Below are 23569 nucleotides of genomic sequence, written 5' to 3' on the forward strand. Positions count from 1 at the left end.
TAAAGAGTACCGACATTTAACACACATAACACACTAAATTAGGAAACATCTACACTGTAAAAAATTATATGATTTATAAGTTATGACAACATGTTTTCAAATTTTGTTATACAATATTAAACACATTTTTTAAGTCAGTTTAATGTCATTTAAGTTGAGATGACTTCAACATCCAAGATGATTGTACTTACAAATTTAAGGCCGCAAGTTTTTTTACAGTGTACCTAATGCATTACACAACACATTACTTATAAAATGTATGTAATATTAATTCTTGATTGTTAGAAGGAAACTGTACATCTTGTTTATTAATCAAAATGACCAAAAACATTTGTAATTAATGAGCAAGGGATGACATTGTTTTCAGTTTTGTGTGACCGGTTTCTTTAAATTGAATCTTTTTTAGCTGATAACAGCAGGTGTGAGGTCAAATGTCTTACCCTCTCTTGGTTCTGGTTGTAATGGTTGAGGAATTTGGCACACTCGCTGTAGTTAGCCCAGGTTTTGTTGTTATTTGAAGCCAGTTCCCAGGTCCCGTTGATGTCACAGCGCCGGTAGGCATGACCTGGAGACACAGCACAAACATCCTCTAGCCAAGCCGCCGCGTCTTCAGGACATTCATGCATTGATTTTCTCAGTCAGGCTGACAGAATAAAGCTACATTGTATGAAATGATCAATGTTTGCTCCTATTAGCATTAAACAGTGGCACAAATATGGATTAAGTTATTGAAAAAGGAATACAATAAAAAAAACAGCCGTAACTGTGGATTTGAGTAAGATGTCCAATTAGTGCTTTCATATGAAGGTCTCTAGCTGGTGTAAATAATGCATCTCTTAAGCAACATTGTAAATACTATTTTGCAGGGAAACTTCTTGTTTGGAAAGCAGCAAATCAAGTAAATCTGCTCGAAATGTGTTTCTAGGTTTGTATTTCCTGCCTTATAGTGTGTTCAGTTATTGTGCTAATTCAAGAATTAAAATAATAAATGAATTCAAAATTTATTTAACTTATTTAAAAAGTATGTGCATTTTAGAGCTATACAAGTATTCAGTGTGACAGTATTTTCAGCCTTTTAGGGTATTTAGTTCAGAATTTATTTATTCCATTGAAGTCTTTAATTATATATCAGTATTTATGTATTTCTATTGAAGTGGTTTAAAAACAGTCATTGTAGCCAACAGAGTATGTGAGCGGAGTGGAGCGGCAGCAATTTCCCCACCACGCTCTAAGCATTCAATAATCACTCTGCTCCAGCTCCGCTCCGGGTTCACCATTTCACACTCCCCGCTCCACTCCTCGCTCACTGATATCAGAAACAGCGCTCCATCTTCGCTCCGAGGAAATTTGCGGCTAAAGTATTTAAGTAAGCTTTAAAATATCAGAAAAGTTTTGTTCGGAAATATGAAAATAGTACGTTTTCATCAGTTGTTTTATCTAGGGGTCACTACATTACAGATTTCTGCTCATTCAAAATCAGATACAGATAACTGTAAGCAGATAAGCACTGTAAGATTACATTAGTTTGAATGCATTAGAGAGAGCGATTGTTTAAAATGTGCTTTCACCCGATCGTATTCAGTATGTAGAAGGTACAAAAAAATGTCCTTGAACTATAACATCCTGCTCCATTGTCGTCATAATAACCTTTACATTCTTTCTGATTTGAGTGATCCATCTGTATCAAACTAGTTAAATGTTTAACTTGTGAGTTCTGGCTAAAAATGCAATGATATTATGGGCCGTTGGCATGAAATGTACTTGTGATAGAGCGGTAGTGGAGCACGAGAGAAAACCATGACGTGGTTTAAAAAATCTGCTCCTCACTCCATTCAAAATCACGCTGCTCCACTCCCACTATATACAATACAAATCTAGTTCAAAACATTCATTGCATGAACATTCATTGCATGTTGTTTCCACTGTTTTCCACTGAAAGAACACAAAGAATTAAAAGAAAAATCATGGTGAAATCACATCAAAAATATCACAGGGACGCGTCTTTTGTGAGTGATGATGTAAACAAATCTCTGAATCAGATTCTTCTCATTCTTCAGTTTTTGGAAATTATGCTTTGAAACAAACAGTGTGAAATGATTCAAGGAAATGAATGAGTGAATGAATAAACTTACCAACTATAATTTTTTTTTTTGGGAAGTTGTAAATAAAATAAAGTTTATTGTAGTATGTTTTACAAGAAAACTTCAAAATGTCATGTTTAATTCAATATGTTAATTAGCCGAGCACCGAATGTGTGAAGGCCTCTATTGTCAGGATCCTGCCCTGACAGTCTTGTCTGTTTTGTCCTTGTTTAGTGTTTCTTTGTTTGTCTTGTGCTTGAGCACATGGCTGTGTCTTTGTTTGTGTGTTCCTCTCGTCCTGCCTCCTTGTTTCCCTTTACCACGCCCCCTTGTTTAGTCATTGTCTAGTCCTTGTTTCACTAATTGTGCTCACCTGATCCTCATGTGCTCTGGTCCCTTTATATTGTGCTACTTTCCCTCATGTCCTTGCTGGTTCGTTGCGTTTGTGTGCATTCGTTGTCTGGCTTATCTTGTCCTTGTGATTGCTGTTACTCTTGCCATAGTTATAGTTATTAGCTTTGTTTTCCCCTAGCCTTACTTTTTGGTTTTCTCTAGCTTTGGTTTTGTTTTCTCTCTAGTTTAGTGATCTTATTTTTCTTTCTCTAGTTTCCTGCATAGTTGCTGTTTGGTTTTTTACTTTTCTTTGATTCTAGTTCCAGTCTTTCATTTCTAGTATTTATCTAGTTCCTCTTGTTTGTTATAGTTTATTATATCTCTTTTGTTTTCCTTTTTAGATTTCTGATACTTAGTTGCAGTTTCCCTATTCTTAGGTTTTATTTTTCGCTCTTGTTTATCTTTTGTTGTCTTGTCGTGTGTGTGTGTCTTGTGTTGGTTCCTGCCCTGTGTCCTGAGTCTCCCTTGGCCACTGTCGCTTTATCCCGGGCAGTCAAGACTGGAGCTGATTCTGGGAGAGGACATCAAGTCTCAGGTTCCTGGCGTTCCTGTCCGGGTTTTCCCTCCATCGCCCTGCCTGGTGTTGCTTCCAAAGCCATCCGCAAGCTCATGGTCTCCCTGGACTGGTCTCAGTGGTCGTCCTCCCTGCCTGTCATCGTGGTGTCTGTCCCCTGCCCTGCTGTTTGAACTCACACCTTGTCACTTCCTTGTTGTGCCCTGTCTAGAGTCGTGTTAACAAAGTCTTCATTGTTCACCCTGCATCTGGGTCCTAAGTTTCAGAATCCCTGACATCTATTGTAATTGTTGGCGTTCTTATTATTCTTTTTTTTCTGCCCATACAACTGCTTGCAGGAAAGTATAAGAAATTTGGCACACAGATAGAGGACAGTCTAAACTGTCACCACAGCAAGTTCTCTAAATCAATCTCTCTAGCGCCACCAACTTTCCAAAGTTGCACTTGAGTTTGTGCTTATAACTTTTCAACTGAATAGGCTAGAAAAAGTATTTTTTCCTCTGATTCCTTGGCTCAAGATGATTCGATTGCATTATATGACGTCATTTTCGGTAGTGCCAATTTTCCAGAAATTTTCCAGAATTTTGCCAATTTTTCAAACTCCTCCTAGACAGTTTATCCAATTTGAAATGTAACCAGATCATCTTCAGACAATGCCAATAAAGACTTAAGGAATCCAAGTTGATTCATCAAACTGTTTTTGAATAACATGGCACTTGCCAAAATAGACATAAGGCTGTATCTTCGCAACACTTTATCGAATTCTGACCAAACTTGGTACCTGTCATCACATGCACGACCTGTAGCCACATGCTGCGGTTCAGCGCAGTGTCACCTACTGGTCCGGAGATATGAAAAATTGCTATTTTTTCTTGTAACTTCTGAACGGTTAGAAATCATAAAAGTTGTCACGCTACTCGGGTGGCATTCGGGGTGGCTGAAACTCGATATTTTTCATCGGCACGATTCCCTGAAGGAGCCTGAGAAGTTTCAAGCCAGCGCCACCCAGAGGTAAAATCAAATATTCACATATTATAACTTTGGATTTGGTTGACTTATTTTCACAGGAGTCATATCCTTAGATCCTTGAATCCTTGCAGAGTCCAACAATACCAAACATGCTAGATTTTGCCTTATGGTTTGTTCACCGTTGTGATTTAGCATTTAAACAACTTTCGTGAATATCTTCAAAACCGTTAGTCCGATCAAGACAAAACCACCGTAGGAAAATCGGAATCATAGCGAGTTATGTGGATGCATGTAGCAAAATGTAAAAATGTTGATAGTAAGTGGCAAAAAAATGCAATCAAAGTCAGGTGTGAGTTATTTTTTACATGCTCATAAATACAAATGTCTATAACTCCTAAATGAAATGAGATATTTTCACAGGACACACAAAAAAAGTGGTGGGACTGCGCCACTTGGTTGCGCTATAATTAAACAAAACATGAAATTGGCTCAATACAACTCAATGTATTTATGGGTTTTCAACCTTTTTACTTAAAATTGTGTCCAAATATATTTAATAATTTTTGCAGTTGGTCTGCTGCTAGCTTCCTTGTTTGCTTCTGCTGTGCTTGGCCCCGATAATTGCTGCTTGCATCTATATTTCAATACCTTTCTTTGTGAGTGAAGATTTTTCAAAGTAAACCCTTCAACAAAATTTACTTTCCAGATAGAAGTTTGAATCATCATGTACTGTGTTTAACACGACTCTAGAAGTCATTTCAAATTTGGAATGCTAGCATGGTTTGTATTGTTTTCTCCCTTGGATTATTTGCTGACATTATTCTTATTTGTTTGTCACACTTTGGCTTCTGCAATTAAAGAATAAATGTAAATGTAATCAAGTTAGGATTCACACTGCTAGTTCTCCGTTCACTGTCCAGGTACACAATATATATTCGCTTTATGAAAACGCTCCTTGTTTTCTGTTATGAGTGTAAAATGTATGGATGTATTCAGGAATGTTTGTGTGGAAGAAGTGAGAAGAAGGGAGTGTTCTGTAAGAGGAGAAATGCACAGTTTCTGGAGGATGTGGCTTCCAAATATGTGCATGCATTATTGTCAAGGGAGAGAGGCATGCGCTTCAGACATGTGTCAGTTAAGCACAGGTCAGCGGCTGCAGGCTCACCTTTGTGGTTGAAATCATATATGTACTCCGGGCAGGTAGTGGACACCATCCTTCCAGGAAGTCCCTCAGGCCAGCATACGATGCCATCCCACTCCGGCGAGCAGTAACCCTCTACAACACAAAGAGGATTGACATTTAGATAGAGTGAACTCCACTCACCACCCACCGCTCCAGCAATACATGAATAACCTGAGGACAGAGTTACAGAGGAGAGAATGTAGCTTCTCTGTCACTTGGACACATTTAGATCTGCTACAATCTATCCTACTCAATATACTCAGACAGAACCGAATGTGTCAAACACTGTGACAATTAACTGTTGTCCATCTTTCAATGCACTGTTATCTTGTCTGCTCTTTATGTGCATGTGCTTTTGTAGATTGAAGTCAACCCGAAATAACAATTATGATTTTTTACTTCAGTAATCTGATGCGCAAACTCTGCTTTGTGCTTTCATATATGCTGCGTTTGCAGCGCGCAACTGGATTACGAGTGGCAAGGAAGCAGATGAAAAGGATAATGAAAGCAGCATTTTCAACTGTAATGTTTTGGTCAAATGCAACAAAATTTGACCACATGAGTGTCTACAATATGAAAGCAATCCGGTCTAATGCGTTTTCAACTACCTCTGGAAGTGGTCCGATCGACCAAAGCGCATCTTAACACCAGGTGTAAACAGGGCTCTAGAGACATTCAGACAAACATGACATTTCCAAGATTCCTCTTTCTTCAAAAGTCCTCAATAAATCCTACAGTATACTTACAGTATATTTGCATGCTATTAGATTATACATACAGTACATTTGATTACACTTTATTTTAAGGTCTCTTTGTTACAGTGTAATTATACATTTAAGTCCTGAGTAATATTGATTAACAATATGTACTTGCTTTAGGGTTAGGGTTTGATTTAAGGTTAGTTGCATGCAATTATGCATGATTTATAGTTATTACTACAGTAACTACATGTAACGTTTGTAACAAGGATACTGTAAAATAAAGTGTTGCCATGCATTATATCTACTTGTAATCAGATATGTAATAATCATATTAGACCAAAAGTACACAATAAGTACATTTTGGTTACACTTTATTTTAAGGTTTATATTTAAGCTTCCCTATAGCTCAAACAGTAGAGCATGGCGCTAGCAACACCAAGGTCATGGGTTCGATTCCCAGGGAAAGCAAGAATTGACTAAAATGTAAAAATGTGTACCTTGAATGCAATGTAAGTCGCTTTGGATAAAAGCGTCTGCCAAATGCATAAATGTAAATGTAAGGTGTCATTGTTACATTGTGATTATATATTTAATTACTGAGTAATATTAATGAACAACATGTACTTACTATAAGGTTAGGATTAGGTTTGGCTTAGGGTTAGTTGCATGTAGTTATTCATAATTTACTGTTATTACTATGGTACGTGCATGTAACATACAGTATGCAACAAGTTTGAAAAATGTCAAAGTTTGAATTATTATGTTTGCATTTTGAAATTTAGCACTTTGCATTCAAACCTTGAAATTGAATGCGTAAGACCATGTTAGATAAGAGCCCAAAATTAAAATTATATAAATTATAGCTACATAAATTATTTATATAATTATAGTTACATAAATAGTAATGGGCTTTTTAATGAGAGACCAGAAAAAACAAGCCCAGCACAGGTGAGAAAAGTAATGCAAAAGTAATGTAATTAATTACTTTTCTTAAAAAGTAACACAATTAGCTACTTTTTAAGGGAGTAACACAATATTGTAATGCATTCTTTTTCAAAGTAACTTTCCCCAACACATTCCACCTCTATCCATTTTTTGTCATGTGACAGACTTAGAGTAATATCAGAAGGTGTGCGGTTGATATCACTTACAGTATAAATAAAATGCTGAACTCATCCAAAATGCTAAACAAAAGCTAATGATATGCAGTCATTAGCCTTGTTTTATTACAACATTTTCAGAAATTTCACTTTACCTAAGTGTCACAGTGCCTTCTATAGCACATGTGACACACTTTTTAAAATTGGAATATAAATCTCTTTCAGTTGCTTGAACAACTAAAATACAAACTTTTATCATCCCTTTTTTTCTTTGTTTCATGACGTGCTATACCTTCACACGTCAGGCCAAACTGACAGCAGGAGCACAAAACAGCTTCTGTTCCTTTGTGCAGGAACACAAGAAGAAGCTCAGATCTAGACCACCGACAATATTTCAAAGTCTGTTCTTGAATACAAGTTTGAAAAATTGTCACTTTTGACAAAGAACCGAAATATCTGGAAATATATCAATGACAAAGTCTTGAAAGAGTCTGAATGACTGAAGATAACATTAGCTGTTCTTTTGTATGTAGGATCCAGACCTCTAATAAAGGCTGATAAAGGGCCTCTGATAAAAGGTTTCTGTCCTGATTGTCTTAGTTTTATGTATGAGCACATGGTTTTGTCTGTGTTTATATTGGCCATGTGTACCACTATAAACCATAATATTAGTTTGGCCATCTCCTTATCTGACCTCCTCATTTCCGATCATTTAGTCCTTGTCTAGTCCTCCTTTTGTTAATTATTTGGTCCCAATTTATACTAGGTGTCTTTAATTACTAATTACTATTACTTATTACTTTAATTACTAATTACTGTTACTTTAACAATAAATGGTAACACTTGTTGTCCTTATTACATATGTACTTACCATAGTAATAACAACAACTTATGTATAATAGCATGCAACTAACCCTAAACCAAACCCTAATCCTACCCTAACCCTATATAGTGAGTACATCAGTACTCAGTACTTAAATATGTAATTACACTGTAACAATTAAACCTTAGAATAAAATGTAACCAAATAAATAAACAATTGTTAGGAACAATGTACTTATTGTGTTGATGTTGTATTGTAAAACGCTGCTATTGAGGTGGATACAGGTTAAGGACAGGTTGGTATGGGTTTAAGGATGGGTGTAATACAGAAATTATTGATGTAATTATAGAAATTAATGACAGGTGTAATTACATTACATTTTTAGAAATAAGTACAATGTAAAACATGTATGCACAAAACGCAAAAACATGTGATCCGTGCTGGCAAAATGAGTCACAATGAGCAAATTTCTCTATTTGAAGTTAAAGAAAAACCTTATATGGTAAAGTTACAGCGGGTTGCCTGAGCCCATTGAGTTTAACAGACCCACGAAAGTCGCGCTATGATTGGACTTTGGACAGCGTAGCATGGCATGGGGACGTAACGACATGCCATTAATCGAGCTATGTTCTATAACATGTAAAACGAAAACATGAACGGAATATTCTAAAAGCCACTCATGTAAACACCTTAATCAGAATATTGTCTTATTCAGAATAAGGTCAATAATTAGATTACTGCTGTCCATGTAAATGTAGTCAAAGTCAGCAAAGTAAAAAAAAAAAAATTATATATTGAACCATTTCCATTATACCACAATTGTTTGATTAACATTAATGAAACACACAGCCTATATATTGAGACCTACTGTACTGCATGGACCTAATTTAATGTTACACATCAGGGGCCGTATTCACAAAACATTTTATCTTACCACTTAGAGTTCTCCTAAATGGCAGTAAAAGTTCCTAGCTAAGAGTTATGCATGAGACAGTCACTTCTGTCAGGTTCGTCTTCCATCATTATTTTTGAGACATGGTGGGGAAGTTTTGGAAGCAGCGTGCGGAAAAGTCAAGGAGGAAAGTGAGGTGTTGTTTTCAGAGTGTCGTGAAGGTGCTCCCTGGATTACTTTCGTGTGGGTAAAGACCGATAATCCGTGGTGGAACAGCCGAGGCGGATGGTCGCGCTGATACGAAGTAAGGGCGCTGAGGGAGCTGTAACTGGGACGCCGTCTGTGGAAGCCATTGCTACAAAGGTTCAGTAAAGTAAAATGAACTTGAGGAATCGCACGGCAAACCTACAAGCGTTGACATTAATTTCTGTAATGAACAATATTTTGAATTAAATATCAACAAGAATAAAAAGCCACGTCTTCTCCGTTTTATTTGTGGTCACAGTCATGCACTAACCCGCATGTGTTCGGGCTCTTAGTGAAACAGTGTGCATATTTGTACAAATATAGATTTATTCTAGCTTGTCAGATGCGCGGCCGAGACTATAAAACCTCAAACGGGGTTGAGTCCCTTCGCTTATACCCCGATCTAGTTTCTTTTCTGGTGCACCAGAAAAGTGGCTACTTTGGATGATAAACCTGGGTGACCTGAGGATAACAGTGACGCTTCCCTGCCGAGTACATCTCCGTGGGCCCCCCACTCCTCTAACACATCGCAAGCATGTAGACACTGTGTTTGTGGGTGGTGCATGTTCTCTCATGAGAGCATAACCACATCAGCACGTTGTTCATCTTGCCAAACAGTGTGCATATTTGGACAAATATAGATTTATTATCACATGTTTGCAAAATATTTTGTCATACAGAATAACAATTCTTTTCATTTCTCACTGAATTATGCTGAGCTGAATGACATTCAGAGCGATCTCTGTCTGTTCTTCATGCTGCACGCCACTTATGATCTTATGATCTCTCATTCGCTGTACTCATCCCTCATCTCATCTCTCTGTTGTTAACATTGCCAAAGTGTGAACCAAGAACACGTCTCAGAACCGCTGTAACTGCTGCTGTTGGTATTGCTATCCATGTCTCCTGTGTCCGTGCATTGCAGGTTTGCAAATTAGCAAATTTTAATGTGCCTATTTATGCAAACCATTCCCTCTTTCCACACAATACCCATCCCACCTTTTCGCAGTCGACCACGCCCCTTTTTGGAAGCCTTTTCAAATCGAAGGTGTGAAAAAAACCCCGCCGCAGCAGGGGGGTTTCATGACCCTTTAAAACTAAGGAATAGAGAGAAGTCTTAAGCTAACGCCTGTTACATACTCCGTCTGCAGTGCATATGCGGTGCGTATGCGGTGCAGGAGCAGCACGCGCTGTTGTGCTTTCATATATGCTGCGTTTGCAGCGCGCAACTGATCCGCGGTTGTATACCACAAACACAGCATTTATTCGTTTTTTTTTTTTTTTCAAATCCAAAAGTTGTTACTGAACATGGCTTGGAATTTTAAATTCGATTTTTACAATAGGCTATACAAAAACAGCCGACTCTCGTCTTTTCTTTCGTTTTTAAACCCTTTTTAAAAGCAGGTTATAAAATACCTTTGTTTTTCCACCTCCAAGAACATACGAGTGCTATCCATTATGCCACATTTTTTACCTAAATACCAGGCAAGGTGTCATTTCCTTGCTTTACGAAAAGTCATTTGTTGACTTTGAAACTGAGTATATTTTAAATGATATGCATCTGTGGTAAAATTACTAGATTTTCGAGTCAGAACATGTTTATGTTAATGCGAACAATGTGCTGTCATTTTAATTCAGGAGTGCAGCACAGCAAAAAATAGACTCGGTACGGAAACGATCGCCACACTGCTGCAGACGCACCACACCTGGAACGGACTGACGGACAGCATCCGCGTGCAGTGGGAAAGCTGTAATCCGTTAACATGGGTACGGAAAAAAATACGCACCGCATACGCACTGCAAACGGAGTATGTCTGAAACGGGCATAAGAGTAAGGGTGGGGTTGACCTTGTTGCTACGGATAATGTCATCATGGTTACTAACTGTGACCACAGTGATTGGCTGATAGGGGAGGGGTCTTTGTCAGTGATTTAATCATAGCAATATTGTAGAACGAGGCATCATGTAGACATATTCAAATAGAGGTTTTAAAATAAAATTTTTGCAATATTCAAATAAAGATTTTAAAATAAAAATGTTTTCATATTCAAATACAGAAGTAGGCCATGTGTCACTAATTAAACAAGTATATGTTCAGCTAATTGTCAACCTCTTACGTGTCTGCGTCTCGAGAGATTGCAGAATTCGACAAATTATGTTTTATAAACAAAGTTCGGGAGGAGCACATTCAAATAGTCTATCTAATCAGCTCAGGAGGAGGTACATATACACAGCCAAGAGCTGACTCACCTGGTTACCTCAACAGTTTTCTGCATCCCTCCACCACCCCGTTCCTCACTCTCGGCTGGGGATACGGAACAGTACTCTACTCTTGCTTTGTTGGGCTAAATTCCAAGCTCAGAGCCCTTGATCCCCTTAGACAGCATGCGAAATATGCTTTTTATATTTTTTACTCTATACGATCATTTGTAAGTGTGATCTTGTGAAAACAACTGCCACAGGTAATAGGACATTATTTATTTATGTATTATAAAGATTTATTTTGGGTTTTTTATTGTAGATTAAATCAAAAAATGAATTGCATGAAGAAAAGGCTCAGCACTAAAGGCTCTATCGCCTATTTCCTCAATGGTGTCCAGTGTCTTTGGGGAGATTGCTGAGGTGAATTGCCGGCAACATCCATTTTAGGATTGTTTGTGATTTAGCAAAACGTTTCACAGATTTAGGAGCTAGTTTTAGCGCTAAATGCGTTGTGAAATACTCTTACAGATAAAACTTAGGAGTCTTAAAATTAGGACTGACACAGCCTAATTTTATCCTAAATCGGCAAGTTAGGAGCTACTTTTAGCCTTAAGAGGTTTTGTGACTACAGCCCCAGATGTTTTTCCTCAAAAGTTAACCAAACGTTCATTTATGACATAACAGATAAAGGGTGGGTTGCACCAACAAGGATTAATCTTAAATCTAAATTAAATCAAGGTTTATCTAATAATTCTGTTGCACCAAACTTTAAACCTTGTTTAAAAATAAGCAGGTTTACATTTAAACCATCATTTTGATCCTGGATTTAATTTATATTTAAGATAGATTAACTTTAATCCTGTTGCTCCATAACTTTAAAGTCAGATTTAAATCTCAATTATGGATTAATTTTAAATTTACATGTGAGGAGGTTTAAATAAAATAAAGTGCACCAACAATTAAACTATGCAGATGATTGAAAAGAGATAGAAACAGTGGGTGTGTCGTCAGGTCTCAGAGAGGTGTTTATTACTAATAAAAATGAAAAATAAAGCGAATTGAGCCGGAGTGTGAGGGTCGTGGCGACCCGTGAGTTTACGCCTGCAATCGAGTCCGAATCCCGGACTCGATAGCAGGCGTAAACTCACGGTAGGTGAACTGTAGGTGCACCTCGGTGTCGGACAAACAAAAGAAGAGGAGTATATTTAGCATTGATGGCAGCGGTGAAGATGAGGTGAGCGCCAGTGATCGCTCGCGTTTCTCATGCCCGCTCCACTCCACCAGTCATGACAGTTGTTTTGTCATAATTTAAGCTGCCACAATATACTCCATTATTAATTGATAAAATAAAAATATATTTACACACGCGCTGTTTTCATTGCTTAATCAGTAACGGTTTTTCTATGTAGCGCTTTATAAAGACAGCTGACATTTTACAAGTTTATTTCCTTTATTGGCAAGAGCTGCTTATGTCAGAGAGAGTTAATGGTGGTCAATAAAGAAGGAAATTGAATATTAGTATTGTTGCCGTCAATGGTGAATCCATCATGGCGGCGAAAATGTATCGTTAATGGAGGTTTTAATCACAGGTTAAATTCGAATCCCCGATTTGTTAATCTGGGTTTAAAATTAAGTGGTGCAACACAACTCGATTTAAAATAAAGCCTAGATCAACAAATCCTAGATTAGCTCTAAACTGAGTTTAATTTAATCCTTGATGCAACCCACCCAAAGTTTGTGTGAACACTCGCCAGGACGGATATTTTGAAATACTGTAATTCTGTGTATGTGTGTATATCGGGGTTGTGCGCTGTCTGAGGCGTCTTTGTGCACACACTTCAAATCTGTCAGTCAGTGCGAATAAGATCGTTTTGTTTACATCAACATGACAAAAATCACATTTTATTGGTTCAGACTCATGCCATCGAGAATTCGCAATGAATTTTCATAAAGTTGTAACGCTGTGTTTTAAAACGATACCAAACTTCAGCAGTCATCCAGAAGCGAGCTGAAAAACGGCAAGGTACTCCTCTCAGAAAACATACAAATAAAGATACTTTAGTTGTTTAGTTACTATTTGGAGCATTGGGATCACTAGAAGAGGACTTAATGAACTAATTTTTGTGAAAACCTCAAATTCGACCAAAATTGACATTTTTCACTTGTTTTGCCTGTAGCTCAAAATTATCCTGTGTACATTCCCATTCATTTTGCCAGCTCGGGTCACATATATTCTTGCTAGCTTGCTTATATGGTTAATAATTTCACTTAATTTGGCTGCAGATGCAACAGAGACCAATCAGATTGTGCCGTGTTGTAAATTATGTTATAAGATCACTTTAAGGACCTATTAGCATGCGCCATCTAGAGCTTCATGACAGAACTAGATTTCTTCTAAATAAAGCTTCAGTTCAAAATCATCTCACTCTTAGTTCCTCTCTACCCGCAGAACTGACAGAAATGCCTTTTTATTTTTTCCCCCCACATTCTCTTGGCAACGCTAGTATTTCTGGCTTTGCCTTCAGTCGCTGTTATTGAAACCAGCTGCCCCCAACTTGCCACAAATAACTAGTTGAGGATAAATCTCGGCGTATGACTTTACTGCAGATCCATTATTTTCCTATGCCTGTAATTAAAGATTTTCAGAGGGAAAATCAAAGCGTATGATGGAGCACATTTTATATGCCTGGAGACCAGCTTGTCAATTTTTGCAAATGTAATTAAAGGCGAGTTTCAGACAACAGGCCTGTTTTGCAGGACGCTTGTCCTGGAGGGAGTCTGCCATGTGTGTTTCACATTTCCAAAATAACAATAGCCAAATGCCGAGGTTTTCGTCTTACATATAGAGCATTAAGCCGCAGACCACCTCCAATAGCCTTCTGGTTTCAGATATAGCTCCACACAGAAACATCACATATATAATTTCCCAAAACCCAAGGTTATGAGGAAGCTATAACCGTATCTGATGAGGTTGTGGGTATTGATGATGTCATTTGGGGTTTCTGAATAATATTTATCTTCTTGCCCCCTTCTCACATGAGATTCGAAACGCCTGGCCTGAATTGTGCTGGGGTTTTGATATATGAAAGCTTTTATAGCAATCTGGTGGTGTTATTTTACACCCAACCGCAAAGTTTGAGCGTCAGGCTATTTTCACACACAGGCCAGAGAGTCTCAGGGCTTGTGGAAGCCACATCCCGGCACTGTGCGACCCAGGCTGAAACCTCAGTGTCTCTCTCAATGGGAACCTTGTTCATGCACCGCCATGGAGACTTGGTCTTAACCGAAGCACAAATGTGCAATAATAACAAATAAGAGCTTCGCAGTGAGGCCTAGCCTTGACTTGAGGTTGGGCTCTGCCACCTCCAGCCTGGACTAGAATAGATAAACCGACTCAGCTAACTATTTGCTGAGCAAACACGACGATGCAATGGTCTAATAATAGTTGGCTCAACGGTTAGTGGAGAGCGCCACAAAAACGTCAAGGGTGGTCTCACAAAGACATGGTCAGGGGCGAAGCAGAAGACATTGCTGAATCAATCACCATGTCTTTCCTCACTCAGCAAGACGGAGGGATGTAGCGGCCAGCCGTTTCCTTTGGATGAGGAAGACTTGAAAATAGACTTGTTTTTACTATAGGAAATCTCCTTAATGTGCTATGACACGCATGTATTGTACTAGGGCCAGAACTGTCTTTGGCAATACCTCACAAAAGCAAGAGAACATTGAGAATTGCTTTGACGCGATGGAGAGAAAGACAGCGAAGAGCAGTTAGTGTGAAATTCAAGTTAAAGACAAAAGGGAAAGGAAATTCACCCATCCAATTTCCAAAATGCTTGCGTTATGTAAGGTTGCAGTGATGCATCAAAGTGCTACACACACACATGACATGTTTGGTGACACTTTACAAGTGAAATGTCCAGTGAGTAGCACAAAATGCATGTTCGGTTTCATCCAAAACAGATGAAATGGAATCTGGCAAAGTATTATTATGTTGGTTGTTGTATGTATTGATGCAGTTCGGAAATGAAATGTCACCTTTGAAAATAACGTACCACCTACACTAAACCAGTGACATAACAACACATTTGCTGATGCAACTGTGCCATTTTAGCTTGACTCTACTTTGAGCTCTGTTATGGTGATTAGTGTTTCACTGGACTCGTACCCGAGCGCTTCACATCACGAGTGCATTGCTGTACCAGGTGAGCTACTGGGCAAGTTTACTACAGCAGAAAAGGCACACATATGGAGCTAATTATGTGATGCAAACGTCAAAATGTATTCTTTAAAAAATCTTACACAATGGTAAACGTGTTCTAAGGTCATAACATATTTTTTTGTGTGGTTCCTTGCACTATACAATTCTTTATTAATCAATAATCTGTCCCTGTAATCATAATTTTTGTGCACAGGAATAACATTTGTTTGGTGTTTCACTGCCTCTAGTGTTCATTTCGCCTGGAAACTAAAGTGATTTCTGCTCTAAATCTGCTGTTTTTTCAGACTCTTTGGCAAGATAGCGCCTGTGTGCTCGGCTAGTCGCTGTTGTGTAAATCTTGCATTTGTTTGCCCAGTTCATGTGTTTGTCTGTTACAACAACGGCTCTACTGCATGTTTATGATCGTAACTTCCTGATTGGCATTGGAGTAATTGTTAGTCAGGGTCTCTGCTAGGGTGACCAGATGAGAAATTCGGGGTGGTCTGGGGTGACGGGATGGGGGGCTTCGATGATATTAGTAATAATATATATAGTATATTCTATGATATTATTTAACTTAACGGGGGCTGGTTGCAGGACGACTCAACCTCCGCAGACAGTTTTTAATGTTTATCAGACAATAACTACTCAAGATTTTGCTTTAGTATAATTTTCGGGACAATTAGGGCCAGATTCGGGATTTGGTACTCGGGACGTCTGGTCACCCTAGTCTCTGCATCTGGAAAGACAGAGGACAGAAACATTCTTTTGATTCTTCACCTTTGCTTTGGGTACCTTCGGAACTATGCTGCATACTGGATTGTGTTTTTTTTACAATTTTTTTACTGGCAAGATTAATACAATTAGAGCTAGTATATATTCTACTAATCTATACACGCTAGAATTTACTCCTTGCTCTACATATTTTTCAAATTTTGAGCCTCTCTCTCTTTCTGATCTTGTGGATATAGTTCAGCACTTGATACCTACTGCTCTTTAGAAGTCATTCCCTCTCAACTTTTTCTCCAGGTTCTGGACGTTGTGGGCCCAAGAATTTTAAGTATCATAAATAGTAGTTTAGGAAATGGTATAGTCCCATCTTGTCTGAAGCATGCTATAATACATCCTCTCCTTAAAAAGTAATGGCTTGATCCTTTGGTTTTTAATAACTACAGCCCAATTTCAAAGTTACCTGTTTTATCTTAAATTTTGGAGAAGGCTGTTTATCATCAGCTTTTCAATTTCAGTCAGGTTTTAGGTCTAAAAAATGTACGGAGTCTTCTCTTTTAAAAAGTGAACAAAGATGTATTGCTTGCTGTTGATTAAGGATTGTTTAGTGTTCTCATTCTCCTTGATCTTACAGCAGCAATTGATACAATTGAACATGCAATTCTTTTTGCATCAGTGGGTAGGGATCTAGGAAAATGCCTTCAAATGGTTTTCTTCTTACTTAAAGGACAGAAGTTCTGTAGTACAATTGGGAAATTATTTCTCAGATTCTGCAGTCTGTGTTTGTGGGGTTCCACAGGGCTAAATTCTGGGGCCCTTGTTGTTTTCTTTGTACATGTTACCACTGTTAATAATATAATGTTGCTTATTATTGTTATGCAGATGACACTCAGCTGTTTCTTCCATTGAAGGCACAGGATGGCACTGCATTAAATGCTTTGTGATGAATTGCTTGAGTGAAATTAAACTATGGATGGCACAGATTTTTTTTTTAACAATTTAATGAAGCAAAAACAGAATGTCTAGTGTTTGGCTCCATTATGTCACCCATACACATATTGTCTAGGCCCTCTTGACTCTAATTTACATGAGCAAGCAAAGAATCTGGGAATTATCTTTGATTCAGAGCTTAAATTTGATAAGCATGTTAATTTGGTGGTGACGGCTGGTTTCTTTCATTTAAGACGGATTGCAAAAATAAAACCCTTTTTGTCTTTTAATTATTTAAAGCAGGTTATACAGGCTTTGATATTTTCAAGGTTAGACTATTGTTATTCTTTGTATCTGGGGCGTCCTTGTGTTCTGTTGAATCACCTTCAACTCTTACAAAATGCAGAAACTATAGGCTTTTGAGTGGGTCCAAGAAGCAGGTCAGTGTTTCCCCTCATTACATTGGCTCACAGTTAATCTCAGGGTGCAGTTTAAGGTTTTAATCTTTGTTTTTAAGGCTTTTATGGCCTAGCTCCTGAATATATTTCGGATCTTCTCTAGGTTTATCAGATGGCAAGGCCCCTGAGGTCATCTCAAACATTACTTTTAAAGATCCCCAAATCTCGTCTAAAGTGTGTTTAATGTTTTTTGTATTTGTGTTATTTATGTTGTTAGAATGTTGTTTTAATAGAAAGCATTTTGGCCAACTTGAGGTGTTTTTAAATGTGCTATACAAATAAACAAACTAAACGTCTCGGTTACGTATGGTAACCCTCGTTCCCTCGAACGGAGACGTACGCCGGTTGTACAGACGAATTGGGATCACTTCAGAGAACCCCTATCAGCTTCGAGATTTAGAGAATGGGCCAATGGGCCATTGGCGTGCGAGATTTGCATCTCGCGCTACGCCCCGCACCGCGGGTATAAACAGGAAGCGAGAGCAACGCACTGACGTTTTTCACTGAGGAGCCGAACTAGTGACTCGGCCATGCAGTGATGGTAAGGAACTGTGGTGACGGGACGTACGTCTCCGTTCCCTCCTTTAGGGAACGAGGGTTACCATACGTAACCGAGACATTCCCTTTCAGTCGGTCACGTTCGACGTACATCGGTTGTACCGACGAATTGGGATCTCTTTGGAAAACGCCACAGTTACTACCACTTCCAGCGCCCAGCGAGAGCCCCTCAGACCCCGTTCTGATGCGGGCGGGGAAATTCACGCAGGAAGAGTCACACTACTTTTCCGCAAGACCCACTCAGCAGACTATTGGACAGTGGCGGCTGGTCATTAGAGGGCGCTGGGGCGCATGAATGTGTAAAAAGTGAAGACACTGTTTTCTCTTCCATGCTCATCTCTATATACCCTATTCATTAACAACATGAATTCTTATTTCTGTGCCATAGTTATTATATTGATTAATAATAGATAGTTAATCTGTGTGCTCTGTATATGTGCATATCTGAAATGCATAGCATGTACAAATCAATTTAAATTGTAATGTAGATGCATTTTCTGTGAAGCTGCTTTGAAATTATATGTATAAATCATAAATTTTGTAATGATATGAAAAGCGCTACACAAATAAATTTGAATTTAATTTAATTTAATGCTTGAATTTAGTAAACATGCATCTTGATACTCCCCCCCCCCCCCCCCAAAAAAAATTATCAACAGCCGCCACTGCTATTGGATAACGCTGGGAAAGCGTGCCAAGAGGAACGCTGCGGAAGCCACATCATGCCCAGAGGGAGTTACCATGTGGAGAATACACGTATGGACTGACCTTGGGCAGTGCAACATACGGACGTCCCAGGGGTGGCCCGGTCTGTTGTAGGCAGGGGAACAACACCGTACTGAGACGGCAGAGGAACTCTGCCGAGGGAAAGACACGAGCGTAGGGAGCTGTACCGTGTAGAATACACGTATGGGATCGCCGTAGGGGTCGCGACATACGGAACCCAGCCTGACACAAGTTCCACCAATGCATACAAGTGCCAGACCTGGCGTCGGACGCTCCGCCACATCCGACTGCCGCAGGTTGTCGAGGACTCAACAGGGTTCGCCAATTTCTGGGGAACTCGACTGGAGAAAATAAGCGCACGTATCCGTTCCATGGGGAAGGGAGTGGCGCAGCAAGCCGACACTTTAGAACGGGCACTTCAGTGTTGCTGACTATGGGTAGCGAGCACACGAGAAGCAACCGGTTCTGCACGTAGGCTATAAAACCTAGCGAACGTGTTAGGTTTCGCCCAGCCGCAGCTCTACAAATGTCTGTCAGCGAGGCGCCACGAACCAGCGCCCAGGAACAAGCTACACCCCTGGTGGAGTGAGCTCTAACCCCGAGCGGGCAGGGCACGTCTTGGGATTCATACGCCAAGACGATGGCATCCGCTATCCAGTGGGCCATCCTCTGCTTGGAGACAGCCTTTCCCTTCTGCTGTCCTCCGTAACAGACGAAGAGCTGCTCTGAGGTCCTAAAGCTTTGCGTTCTGTCAACATAGATGCGCAGGGTGCGAACTGGACAGAGAAAAGCCAGGGCTGGGTCTGCCTCCTCCGAGGGCAGCGCTTGCAGGCTCACCACTTGGTCCCGAAAGGGAGTAGTGGGAACCTTGGGCACATATCCGTGCCGGGGTCTCAGGGCTACCTGAGAGTTGCCTGGCCCGAATTCCAGGCACGATTCGTCGACCGAAAATGCCTGCAGGTCCCCTACCCTCTTAACAGAGGCCAATGCAATCAGGAGTATTGTCTTTCGAGACAAGATTTTCAGCTCAGCTGACTGCAAAGGCTCGAAGGACGCTCTCTGCAGTGCGGTCAGCACCAGAGTCAAGTCCCAAGAGGGTATAGAGGGGGGACGAGGCGGATTTAGTCTCCTCGCCCCCCTCAGGAACCTGACGATCAGATCGTGCTTGTCTAAGGACTCACCATTAACCAGGTCGTGATTTGCGGCAATAGCGGCAACATACACTTTGAGGGTGGAGGGAGACAGCCTTCGCTCCAACCCGTCTTGAAGAAAAGAGAGCACAGATCTGACCGAACACTTTCGGGGGTTTTCTCGGTGAGAAGAGCACCAGTCGACGAACAGCTTCCACTTCAACGCATATAGCCGTCTCGTAGAGGGGGCTCTGGCGGAAGTGATGGTGTCTACCACAGCGAGAAGGCTCACTGGGGGAAATGATTCAAGATTCAAGATTCAAGAGTTTTATTTGTCACATACACAGTTATATACACAATATACAACTGGCAGTGAAATGTAAACAGGTCCGCTCCATGGACAGTGCAAATAACAGTTACAAGAAATTAAATAGAAATAGAATAAAATTAGAATAAAAAGTATTAACATAAGTAGAATTATAAATAAATCAAGTTAAGATAAAAATAGGAAATAAGATAAAAATAAAAATATAAAAACTATGTGGATATGATAAGTGAGATAAACTGTAGACTTAAAAATAAGTGGTTAACATAAAATATATAATATGTATATATAAAGAAGTATAATGTGCAAGGTTTATTACAGGTTGTTACGCAGTAACAATAGGGACGTAAAGTGCAGTGCAATTGCAGTATGTGGATGTTAATGTTAAGACTGGATGTTTATGTGTGTGCGGGGGTGAAGTGAGTCACGTGACTGAGTTCAGGAGTCTGATGGCCTGGGGGAAGAAACTCCTCCTGAGTCTTTCAGTCTTTGCCATCAGGCTACGGAAGCGCTTACCAGATGGCAGCAGGGTGAAGTGAGAGTTTGCAGGGTGATTAATGTCTCTGATGATTTTAGTAGCTCTACCTCTGCAGCGTTTGGTGTAGATGTCCTGCAGAGACGGGAGAGCTGAGCCTGAGATGCGCTCGGATAAGCGCACCACTCTTTGCAGGGCTTTGCAGTCGTGACTGGTGCTGTTCCCGTACCACGCTGTGATGCACTGAGTCAGGACACTTTCTATCGCCCCTCGATAGAAAGTTTTCAGGATGGCTGGTGAAACCCTGAATTTCCTCAGCTGGCGCAGGTGGTACAGTCTTTGCCTGGCTTTTTTCACCTGTGTCTGGATGTGTGTAGTCCAGGTCAGATCCTCGGAGATGTTCACACCCAGGTATTTGAAGCTGCTCACTCTCTCTACCGGTGTCCCGCTGATCATGAGAGGGGAGTATGACCGATGCTGTCTCTTCCTGAAGTCCACAATCAGTTCTTTGGTCTTGTTAACATTCAGAGAGAGACAGTTGTCCTGGCACCATGATGTCAGTTGCTCCACTTCGTCCAAGTATGCCGTCTCATTGTTGTTGGAGATGAGACCCAGGACAACAGTATCATCAGCAAACTTGATGATAGAGGTGGAGCTGTGTGTGGACAAACAGTCATGGGTGTAGAGAGAGTAGAGCAGGGGACTCAGCACACAGCCCTGTGGAGCTCCAACACTCAGGGTGATGGAGGTGGAGGTGAACTGGCCTACTCTCACCGCCTGGGGTCTGCCAGTGAGGAAATCTTCAATCCAGAGGCAGAGAGAAGAATTCAGGCCTAGATCCAGGAGTTTGTGTGTTAGCTTAATGGGAACTATGGTGTTAAAGGCTGAGCTATAGTCAATAAATAGCAGCCTGACATAGTTCCCACTTTTGCTGTCGATGTGAGTGAGGCAGGAGTGAAGGACGTGAGAAATGGCATCTTCAGTCGATCTATTGGGACGATAGGCAAACTGAAGAGGGTCCAAAGTGTCAGGAATGGAGGAGCAAATGTTGTTTTTAATGAGTCTCTCAAAGACCTTCATGACTAAAGATGTGAGAGCCACTGGACGATAGTCATTTAGGCAAGAGGGTTTACTGATCTTAGGTACAGGGATGATGGAGGATCGTTTGAAGGAGGTGGGGACAACAGATGTAGCAAGGGACTCGTTGAATATGGATGTAAAGAGCCCTGCGAGCTGATCAGCACAGGACCGCAGAACACGACCTGAAATACCATCCGGCCCAGCAGCTTTCCTGACATCCACACGTTTGAGTGCCCTCCGAACCTCGTCCTCCGAGACAGAGATCACGTGACCGTTGCTGCTCTGAGGGACTCTCTCTGACGCGTCACTCGCCGGAGTCGCGCTGCCGCGATTACCATCAAAGCGAGCGTAGAAAGAGTTTAACTCGTTCACCAGTAACGGATCAGCTCTCACCTCTGCAGAGGATTTAGTTCCAAAAGCACAGATGGTTCTCAGTCCCTGCCACATCCGCCGGGAGTCGTTGAGTTGGAAATGAGATTCCACTCGGTCTTTATAGCGGAGTTTTGCGGCTTTAACGGCGCGCCGGAGGGCGTAACATGAAGCTTTGTACTCCCTCATATCCCCCGTTAGGAGACCGGCATTGTAAGCGGTGGTGCGCGAGTTTACTGCAGTGCGAATTGAACTGTCCACCCACGGTTTCTGATTAGGGAAGGACGTTATAGTTATTGTTTGTGTGGCTTGCTCTGTCAGTGTGTTAATAAAGCAGAGCGCCACTTCTGTGAACTCGCTGACGTCTTCAGAACTCGCGCGGAACATGTCCCAGTCGACGTCATCAAGAGCTGCCTGTAGCGTGATCTCTGAATGGGATGACCAGCGTTTGACTTCCCTCCTCACCGGGGGCTCTTGAACGAGCCTTTGTTTATATTCCGGTGTGAGGAAAATGGCGGCATGGTCCGATTTGTCAAAAGCTGGCTGTGAACGAGCTTTGTAGGCGTTCTTAAACGGAGAGTAGCAATGATCCAGTGTGTTTGCTCCTCGTGTGGGACAGGAGACATGCTGGTGAAAGTTTGGCAATACTTTCTTTAGGTTTGCTTTGTTAAAATCACCCGCGACGATGAAAGCAGCGTCGGGGTGTTTGTTTATGAAGCCGCTGGTCACATCATGGAGGGCAGATAAAGCCAGCCCCGTGTCTGCTTGTGGTGGAATATAAACGGCAGTGGAGATGACCGAGGAAAACTCCCTCGGTAGGTAGAAAGGCCGGCACATGATAGTTAAATGTTCCAAGTGAGGCGAGCAGGATCGCGAAAGAATGGAGATGTTCCTAGGATCGCACCATTTCTTGTTTATCATGAAACACACTCCACCGCCTTTAGATTTCCCGGCCTCGGCTGTTCTGTCCATCCGAAAAACAGAGAAGTTCTCGGACGGCGTCACGGCTGTATCCGGGACCGCTGGCGTGAGCCATGTTTCGGACAGACAATAGATGTTGCAGTCTCTCATGTCCCGTTGAAAACTTATCCTGGCTCTAAGATCGTCCATCTTATTCTCCAAGGATTGGACATTTGCGAGCAAAATGCTCGGGAGAGGAGGACTGAATGCTCTTTTTCTCAGTCTGTTGCGGATCCCAGCGCGTTTCCCGCGGTGTTTTTTGAATCTTCGCCGTCGACTCGAGTGGCCATTGTTCAACTCGGCGTCCCGGCGAATCTCAGATGGAAGATTGGAGAAAGTGTCCTGAAACAGGTCAGTGTAGCGGTAACCAATTTCCAGAAGTGTTTTGCTGTCGTAACAGATCAAAGCAGATGATCCGTTGGAAAAAATAGAGAGTAAAAGAGAGTAGAATAATAAATAAAAGCAAAGTCTTAGCGGAGCGACCTGAACGGCGACCGAGCACGGCGGCGCCATCTTGTCATTCG

At 40.8% G+C, this 23569-nt stretch overlaps 1 protein-coding gene across 1 annotated transcript in view; it reads right to left on the bottom strand.

Moving 5' to 3' along the window:
• Window positions 1–23569, bottom strand: part of pth1r (parathyroid hormone 1 receptor) — a 149642-nt gene that overhangs the window by 26117 nt on the left and 99956 nt on the right. Inside the window, exons 3-4 of the mRNA XM_079819867.1 lie at window positions 5123–5233; window positions 441–565 (exon numbers count right to left, since the gene is read on the bottom strand). Coding sequence (XP_079675993.1) covers window positions 441–565; window positions 5123–5233 — 236 coding nt within the window. The remainder of the gene's footprint in view (window positions 1–440; window positions 566–5122; window positions 5234–23569) is intronic.

This window comes from Gobio gobio, assembly GCF_949357685.1.
Source record: "Gobio gobio genome assembly, chromosome: 6".
Taxonomy (NCBI): domain Eukaryota; kingdom Metazoa; phylum Chordata; class Actinopteri; order Cypriniformes; family Gobionidae; genus Gobio; species Gobio gobio.